The 9,434-nt window shown below is 40.7% G+C and overlaps 2 protein-coding genes across 2 annotated transcripts; one reads left to right on the top strand and one right to left on the bottom strand.

Moving 5' to 3' along the window:
* Positions 1 to 168: 168 nt before the first annotated feature.
* smim8 (small integral membrane protein 8) lies at positions 169 to 1,470 on the bottom strand. The gene is made up of 2 exons (XM_086263010.1): positions 1,220 to 1,470; positions 169 to 440 (listed from the first exon to the last, which is right to left on the bottom strand). The coding sequence occupies exons 1-2, from the start codon at positions 1,346 to 1,348 to the stop codon at positions 282 to 284; spliced, it is 288 nt and encodes a 95-aa protein (XP_086119136.1). The 5' UTR covers positions 1,349 to 1,470; the 3' UTR covers positions 169 to 281.
* A 2,872-nt stretch (positions 1,471 to 4,342) lies between these two features.
* On the top strand, positions 4,343 to 7,608 carry gjb7 (gap junction protein beta 7). The gene is made up of 2 exons (XM_086263009.1): positions 4,343 to 4,380; positions 5,542 to 7,608. Exon 2 carries the CDS (start codon positions 5,552 to 5,554, stop codon positions 6,338 to 6,340), a length of 789 nt encoding a protein of 262 aa, XP_086119135.1. The 5' UTR covers positions 4,343 to 4,380; positions 5,542 to 5,551; the 3' UTR covers positions 6,341 to 7,608.
* Positions 7,609 to 9,434: the final 1,826 nt, after the last annotated feature.

Raw genomic sequence — 9,434 nt, 5'->3', positions numbered from 1 at the left:
TGTGATGTGTTTGCTATCTATACAATATATTGTTGTAGCACATGGTAATGCATTAAACCTGCAGTCTTTCTAATGGCCACCAGGGGGCAATTAGATGTGGTTGCAAACAAATATTTGAGGCAATGAGGAAATGCATATATATGCACAGACTGGACAAAGACTAGCAGATGTATGTATAACACACTTTAATGTACACACACACACACACACAGGTGTCCTTGTTTGAGTCCAGTAAATGCGATGTCCCCACACAGACACACTCAGTGATGAAGGCTGTGCTATCAGTCCCACTTGGATGATTTCCTCCTCGTGGTTCTCTCTCCTTCGCTGTCGATGGCCTCATACAGCTGCTGGTCATTTTCCTTCATTGCGTGCAGGTAGCCCAAGTAGCCCACACATAGTGTGATGCTCAGCAGTCCAAAGGCCATCACAGGTTTATTCTGCAAAGTGAAATAGAGATGTTACTGAGCGCGCTCCAGTCCATGCTTTGTGTGAGGGCTGAAGTTCATACTGCTGGTAGAGAAACAACAGGAGAAACCTTTATTACAGTAGTCTAGTACTGCAATTGTTGGTATTGATACCTTGAAAATACTGGGCCAATACTGCTGATACCAGTACCAATACTTTATACTATGAAGAGAGCTTCTGTAAGGGAGAGTAGTGTCATGGTTTAAGAGATGGATTAGGACTCAACTTTATTGTCATTACACATGTATAAACACAGGGTAACGAGTGAGCAAAGAGCAGATTATATACAGATAATCTGTACATTACTATACAGAGAGCAAATATACAGATGTACTATAAACAAATATACTTTATTCATAGTCAATTTGTCAAATTCTCAACACATTTTAAAATTGTATTGAAACTGGGTTTAATGGCTACTTGGACTCTGAATGTGCCTGTCAACAAAAAAAAATCTTAGGACATTTTTCGCAGTGGATGTTTGAGGGGTTTTTTATGAACAAAAACAAAATTGTGTATTTAAAACTAATCAGAGGCTCCAAACTGAGCTTAAATAATAGAAACAAAGCATCGATCCACAACTCCAGCCTCTCTCACCACCAAGCCCCCCCGCAGTGCAGCAGGCCGGACACAGTCCGTGTCACTTAGAGGAGAAGAGCTAGTTCACATTCCAAGGTAATAACAACTCATTGGCCTGCAGCTCTCTCTCTCTCTCTGTGTGTGTGTGTGTGTGTGTGTGTGTCTGTCTCACGGGCTTAATGAAGAGCTCGGGGTTCACGGCCCGGAACAGCGTGGTGGTCTGTACGCTCCTCAGCCCAGGTGTCCTGAACCCTTTTTCACCGTGACTCTCCACCCCTGCTCCAGCCTCTTTGTCCGCCATGACCTACACTTCTACACACACAAAAACAGAGTACAGTACACTTAAACCACCTAAGCTAGCTAACTAAGCGCAGCCATATTGAAAGTCAAAGACAGCCAGGAAAACAAGTGTAGCGCTTTTCCAATCACAGCGCTCTCTGTGGGTGTGAGCGGGAAAAACATGTGCAGGACGCATTCAGGAAACAGAGACTGAAAGGGAGGCTCTGATGCTTAATGCTCAACCTTGTGGACATATGTTTCTTGAGTGCGTTCTTTAGTGTATTTGTGTTTATGCTGATGTTCATAAATAAAGTCCAGGCAAAAAAAAAAAAAAAACACGTGACCGGAAGTATCTGTGTGGCTGTCATAATAAGAGTTGTATTTACACAAATGAAAACTGCAAACTTGTAATTCAAAATTTACTATATTTTAACTACTTGTATACAGAGATGGGCAGTAACGCGTTACTGTAATCTGATTAATTTTTTCAAGTAACTTGACCAACACTGCTTGTATGCAGCCTCCTGCTGCGAAACTCGCACTTATAAGCGAAGGAGGATGGGGCGGAAGGAACAGGAGTGGAGATTAGCCAATCAGAAAGCAGGACACCCCGCTGTCTGCCATTCACAACCACAGAGCAGAGCGAGTCACGGACAGTTTCCTTCAAAGCCCGTACTCGCTGGAGAAAGGAGAGAGACTTTGGGAAAGATGGGATCGTTATATGTTAAAAGACTAGAAACTGATACCTGTGTGATGCAGAGGAGTAGTCGTGATTTTGTTTGAATGCAACATACACCTGTGTAATATGTAATATGTGTAAGTAAAACAAGGCGATGTGTAGTTTGGAATATGTGAACATATGTGAATGTGTTGGTTTCCCTTGCCCTCTTTAGTTCTGTATGTAAAATAAGATGAAAATCAATAAAGAGAAAGTATTTAAAAAAAAAGCTCATACTCATTAATTTCAAGTCAGATCAGTCACTCGTTATTTATGTTACAGAAACGCAGAGGTGTGAGACCAGGCGGAAGGCTTTTTGTTTTGTTTTATAAATTCAAATAATTTTCATTTTTGTCTCAAGATAATATTGATACGTGTAAGCATTTGCATGAGCTGTTTCTTTTGTTAATTATATATTTTAAAATACTTTTAAAAAATATCAAAATTTAGGCTTGTGTTTCTGAATCCATGAAGAACAGATTCTTTCCAGAGATATGTGGGCCTCATAGGACTACCACCACAAACATATGATTTAAGAGAGGCCTTCTTGAATGTTACACTGAGGGCCAGATTAGGCTGTTCTTTATGTTCTTTACTTTGTTATGCCATGGGCAAAATACTATCAATATATTTTGAATGAACTCAAAGCATGATGATATTACATGCCATATATACAGTAATATATACAAAACTGCTGTGTCATATTGAGTAAGCTGTTTATTTATTATTAATTCTGCCATATAACTTTTTGGTAAATGGCATAATTTTTTACACGCGTCTTCAGCCTGCACTGCATTTTCTCAAAAACAAGGCAGCTAAATATGCGACTGGACATAGTGTCTGAAGTTCCTCTAAAACATTTCCAAGGACACTTTCACGGAAATTACATAACACCAAAGACTGCAGACAGCATAACTGAGTTTTACTGTCGCTGAGGTTACATAGTGACAAAAACATTTTTTATATACTGGCTTCACATTATAGGTGGAACACCTGTACCTGTATCTAATTTGTGTAATATACTGGGATATTTATAATTAGAGCTGTTTGTTATATTTTGTAACTTTTGAATATATTGCATTATTTAATTTAGAGTTAGTTACTGTCTTGGAGCAACTGCGACCACATCATTTACTCTGGTATTAACAAAGTATTCTGATCTCAAGATATTTATTCTACGCCAAATCTTCTAAGGGATTTCTACCCAGAAAAAAGTATAACAAAAAGAATATTATGAAGTTTAGTAATTCAGAAAAATTATTAATTTATTGATTTAATTACCTTTTTAAAAGTAGTAGAGTAATAATGTAGTATTCATTGAAGTAAGGATGGCACACCAACATGTCTTGTTTACTGTGATTATTAATCATTTACATCTACATTTGTTAGAGCACTAAAGGACGAGAACAGCTACGATACATCCTGTCGCCTGTGATCCTAGTGGTAAAGGAAGTACTAAAGACATAAAGACCTTAATGTTGTTCACTTAATTCAACATTATTATTCCCTGAGCTCAGGTTATTGTAACATCTGCAACTGACCAACACAAAAGTCACCCAAAGTTCAAGCTCACAGCTGTAGAAAACATTCATACGTGACAAGGTGCTGACTGCTGGCATGCAGTTGAGTCATTGGTTAGGTTTTGGGTGCCCAAGTATAGTGGGGGCTAACGATACTCTCACTCAACTAGTCATGGCAGATGGCTGCCTTTGCCTGACCCTCACTTGGCAACAGTGGGAAGGGAAATCTTTACCACTGCACTTGCCTTTGAACAAGCCTCAGAAATTATCTGATAGTTGGAGTTTCTTTGTATAATTCTGGGTTATTGTAGACTCTTTACCTTACAATATAAATCACTTTGAGGCAACTGTTGTTGTGATTTTGTGCTATATGAATAAACTTAAATGAAAATGAGGCATGAAAATGGCAGCTTGAAGACTCAGGCCTTAGGTTTGATGTATGATTAATTTATCAGCAGGTAAGGAGATCGCATTCTCATCAAAGTTGCATGTTTCCATCCTGCCAGATAGAAGAGGATAGAAAGATAACACAGCTGAAACGGTGCATGTTTCCCCCCCACAATGAGCTTGAACAGGCAGCATATATTTACATTAGACAGCTCCATGGTGATGGTGTCTATCTCTGCACAAACACAGACACTCACAGGTAGGAAAACAAAACAAAAAGTGTGTGATCCAGCCAGCCACAGGCTGCTGTTATGTCTTCCTGGAAAGGTGTGGCACTGAGCTCTTACCTGCAAGTAAGCAGTGAAGGACGCGTAGTTGATACTCGACACAATCCGCTACCAGAGAGAAGAACGCCCTCCAGCACCACCGGTAAGCTATCTGCTGTTTCTTTACTGTATGACAGAAATACAACCTCCTCACTGTGTCTGTGGGTGATGTTACTCTCTGTGTTTGGACAGTTATACAATACCATAAGAGTATATCATACGTGACATTTTGGGGCATTCAAAAGGTAAAAAGCTTTTTTGGATCACTACAGAAAAGTGGAAGGACCTTTGAGAATATGTTATTAGACTTTGACAACACTTTAGCAGGTTCGGAAACAAGAAAAAGAAACTTGGTTGTATTTCCACACGTATGTGTATGTATGTGTGTTTGTTGTTTCGTGTTTAAGAATAGAATATTGCATCTGTGACAAAGTGTGATTCCAAAAATTGTCAGTTGCAATATATCTTGTAATCCTTCTTTGATGTAGCCTGTATAGAATCTGCCAGTGTCCAAGGCTGGATAACCAGCTGGGGAAAGGGCGTAGGGAAGCTTTGTGCAGTTTTGAATAACTGCAAATTAGTTTCAGTGGATCACAGAGCTACTTTTACTATTATATAAGAATCATGTATCACAAGTAGTTGGGTGAAAATTTTAATATCAATTATAAATATTTGTTTTTACCATAAATGATCTTGTAATTTCCTGTAATTAATCTAGCCCCATACAGATGAGATCAGACCAATTAATCGGTAAAAATCATGTTTTTCTAAGGTGCCTCAGCCTCAGCGCTTCTTTGCAATGATCTTTCATGCGTCTGGAACTGTACAGGAGAGACAACCAGAGGCTCTCTCATTTGATTATTGGATGATGGTAGAGCACTAATATGTTGGTCCAAAATGTCCCCTTGGGGTTCAGTCAGGTTGATGGTGACTTTTGGTCCAAATCAAAGTGCAGTTAGATCCATGGGTACTTTGACACAGTTTCTGTAATGTTGCTCTAAAGTTGGTGAATTGATGTGTGGCAAGCTTTACAGTGGATCTTATACTAAATCATGCCTGAAGTACAGACTTTAGCTTAAATAAAAACGATTGCATGAACTATAGCCATTTTTATACATTATGCTTGTCCAAAAACGTATGTATATAATACATATTGCAAAATGAAAAGAAACAAGGAAACTGCATACATAATGCATGTGATTTAAAGTTAAGTTGACATCCTATGACTTTGGTTGTACATGACTACTGGTTTGTTCCCTGACAGGAGATCAAAGATGAACTGGGGTTTTCTAGAGAATGTCCTCAGTGGGGTCAACAAGTACTCCACTGGAATTGGGCGAATCTGGCTCTCTGTGGTCTTCCTCTTCAGGATCTTGGTGTATGTGGCAGCAGCTGAGCAGGTGTGGAAGGACGAGCAGAAGGATTTTGTTTGTAACACACAGCAGCCCGGCTGTGAGAACGCCTGCTTCGACCACTTCTTCCCTATTTCGCAGGTACGTCTCTGGGCTCTGCAGCTCATCATGGTGTCAACCCCTTCACTGCTAGTAGCCCTTCATGTGGGTTACCGGGAGTACCGAGAGGCTAAACACAAGCGAAAACTGTACCAGGACAAGGGGCGCATCGATGGAGGTCTTTTCTGCACCTACACTGTGAGCCTCATCTTCAAGACAGCCTTTGAGGTGGGCTCCCTGCTGGCTTTCTACTTCCTGTATAATGGCTTTGAGGTCCCGATGCTGCTGCAGTGCAGCCAGAGCCCGTGCCCCAACACAGTGGACTGTTTCATTGCCAAAGCCACAGAGAAGAAGATCTTCCTCTACATCATGGGTTGCACTTCCGTACTATGCATTGTTCTGAACTTCACTGAGCTCATGTACATTGTGTGGAAACAGCTTTGGAAATGTTTAACGAGGAAGTATATTCCCATGGAAAAGAAGATGTTCAGCCACAGCCAGCCATCTGTTTCCATTGTCAACAAGTCTGCCTCAAATGAACCCACAGCAAACACAGAGGTGTGTATGACACAGCCAGCAGCTGCTCAGGAAAACCTGCCTGACCAGTCCTAGTGGGCTGGGACACTGCCAACATCTGACACTGAAAGAACCTCAAATGAAACCCAATACAAACACACACACACAGACACACAACACACACATATATATATATAAGCTAGCCAAACGAGGAGATAGAAGTCACTGACATCAACACGAGGAAGCTCCTGACTGTATGATATGTGTAAGGAAGGAGGCTGCGGACTCCAGGATGAGACAACGAACATCCACAAGTACATAAGGAAGATGGCCACGACCAACCGTGTGCTCAATGAATACCTCAGGCAGCAGAAACCCAAGAAAGAGTAGGAACCATCATGGAAAGACAGGCCGCTGCACACAATGTACCACTGGCAGATAGAGGAAGTGGCTGACATCGACAAATCCGACCAGTGGCTGGACAAAGCTGGAATGAAAGAGAGCACAGTAGCACTAATTATGGCAGCATATGAACAAGCTCTAAGTACAAGAGCCATACAGACTCCAGGTGCAGGCTGTACAAAGATGCCCCTGAGACAATCCAGCAAATAACAGCAGGGTGCAAGATGCTAGCAGGCAGGGCATACATGGAACACCATAACCAGGTGGCCGGCATAGTATACAGGAACATCTGTGCCGAGTATGGCCTGGAAGCCCTGAGATCAAATTGGGGGACGCCCCCTAGTGTGGTCGAGAATGGCCGTGCTAAGATCCTGTGGGACTTCCAGATACAGATGGACAAAATGGTGATGGCTAACCAACCGGACATAGTAGTGGTGGACAAGCAGAGGAAGACGGCCGTAGTGATAGAGGTAGCAATACCGAAATACCGCAACATCAGGAAAAAGGAAGCTGGAGAAGTACCAAGGACTCATAGAAGAGCTTGAGAAGATGTGGAGGGTGAAGGTAACAAACCCCAGTCACCACTCACAACACTCAAACACAGTGTGCTTGTCAGTAGCTTTTATTGTTGTTGACTCTTGTTCCAGACAGTTGTGATCGCTTGATGAGCTGCAGCTGGCACAGCCCCTCAAGCCAGCTGCACCACCTCTCCCCTGCTGCTGAGTCAAAGACCACAGCTCTGTCACACCATCCAATCCACACGTGCAAAGAAATCAAAGCACAGATGTCCATACATTATGTATAATAATGAGAAATGACACAGGGAAAAGTATTGAAGATAGGTAAGATAAGTGCAAAAACAGCATGGACAGTCATGACACCAGCTAAAATCTATCAGTAATTAGATTCCCAGATGATTAAACATGCAACTATTTTGCTGGTAATACCTAAAATGAGTAAAGAAAATCAACAGCCTATTTATGCAAGATAATTCATAATTTTATTGGGGGGCTATATTGGTTGGGTCTGATTTTTGGGGGGACATAACCCTCCTAACCCCCTTGGAAATTACACCCCTGGCTGAGAGTTCACAGAAGGGGCCCACTTCAGGATTTTTGAAGACAGTTTGTGTGGAAGAATAGGCCAAAATTAAACCCGAGCAAAGTCTGTAACTAGTTTCTCCATACAGGAGGTGTCTTTAAGCTGTCAAAAGTATTAAATAAATTTCAGTATGAGCGCTCCGAGAGAGTCAAAAAGTGCTATATGACAAACAGTCCATTTACCATGTGTGTCATTTGTTTTTGTTTTTTTTGGATGGGTTTGTTATCGACATCTGGTGAGAATTTCATGTTGATAGCAAGTTTGAAAATATATTCACTGGTGACATGTTTATTACTTAATTTAACTGCTGTATGTATAGATGTGTATAGTGATTGAGAAAGGTAATCTCAAAAGTTGTGACAGGCCTTGAAAAACTACAAACCATGATTACATAGTTTGCAGAATAACCTTTGGAGGCAACATTTTCTATATGAAAATACTGACAAACTCTTTTTTTTCTTCCCCCAGTTAAGTGAAGTTGACAGGCATTTATATTCTCACAGCCCTCTTAAGATCATTTCAGTCAGGGTTAGGTCTGGACTGTGAAACATTTATTCTTTTCTTTTTCAGCCAGTCTGTTGTAGATTTGCTCCTGTTATTGGAATCACTGTCTGAACACAGTACAGAGAAGCTAACTACACTCTACTCCCAGAGAGGTCAATTACCTTGTTAATAGTGTTACATCCTTATTGCACATGACTCTGGATGCTCCAGAGAATAGAGAGCCTCATATCATAAGTTGGATTCCATGGCGTAACTCTCAAACGTGCACTTTAACCCATAAACCTGACATTAAATGGCATCTCACTAATTTAGAAAATCTTCATTTAGCCTGAAAGAATTGTTTGTTACTCTATTTAAAGTCCTCCGTAAAGATGCTCCCAGGTCTCACAAATAACCAAATGTGACCTCCACCTCTGTTCTTGAAATGTTTTCATAGTGTGAAGATAACATTTTGCATGGCTTAATTAAATACATATACTAGTTCTTGTAGAAAAGGGATATGAGGTGGTGCATCCCTATTCTCTTTTGAGGAATTTTGAATGTTCTCCATATACTGACAATGTTGTGGCTGCTGCTATTGTCATGCTAAACTTACGATGCTTTGTCTTTTGTTTTCTTTCTCAATCTGCAAAGCTATGATGTCTGCTGTGGGGGGGGGGGGGGGGGGGGGGGGGGGGGGGGGGGGGGAAGTCTTTCACATTTCTAAACGGTCCTTCTGTAACTGAACTGATATTCCACAGGAACGTCCTTTATTGGTATGTTTGAGAGGATGACTTCAACTGAAACCCCCTGCAGTAATAGTTAACACTGACAGGTTTTGCTTAGCTAGCATAGATAACATTAACAATTTATTCTTTTTCTTTAAATCTGTATGAATAAAATGCTATACTTGTTTATGAACATTTGAAGTGAAATAAAGAATGATTAGAAGACCCTTGAACAAAGTCTGCTGTCTGCTCCTTCTGATTCCCTGCTTTGATGGACAGTTATGAAGTGTGTTCTAAAACAAGGTGGCCATATCATCTAGTTTTAAAATTGACCAGTGCACTGGTCACAGTAAAAGTATAGCATTTGAAACACAGGATAAGATGACTTGCACTGAAATAACTTTATGCGCTTAACAATTTGAAAATTGTTCAAATGAAAAGTGACACACTAAATAACTTTCCATTTTAACAATTTT

The sequence above is a fragment of the Aulonocara sp. 'chitande type north' Nkhata Bay genome, linkage group LG15, assembly GCF_057382095.1.
Source record: "Aulonocara sp. 'chitande type north' Nkhata Bay isolate Kocher_YH1m ecotype deep benthic linkage group LG15, A_spYH_male_GT1.1, whole genome shotgun sequence".
Classification (NCBI taxonomy): Eukaryota; Metazoa; Chordata; class Actinopteri; order Cichliformes; family Cichlidae; genus Aulonocara; species Aulonocara sp. 'chitande type north' Nkhata Bay.
This window is presented reverse-complemented; position numbering and strand designations above follow the sequence as displayed.

What these genes read in the sequence shown, in the direction of transcription:
- smim8 (XM_086263010.1), bottom strand. Translation starts at nt 1,348, where the DNA reads ATGGCGGACAAAGAGGCTGGAGCAGGGGTGGAGAGTCACGGTGAAAAA. An exon ending in CCGAGCTCTTCATTAAGCCC is followed by an intron (nt 441 to 1,219) that starts GTGAGACAGACA and finishes TTCACTTTGCAG; the next exon opens with AATAAACCTGTGATGGCCTT.
- gjb7 (XM_086263009.1), top strand. Translation starts at nt 5,552, where the DNA reads ATGAACTGGGGTTTTCTAGAGAATGTCCTCAGTGGGGTCAACAAGTAC.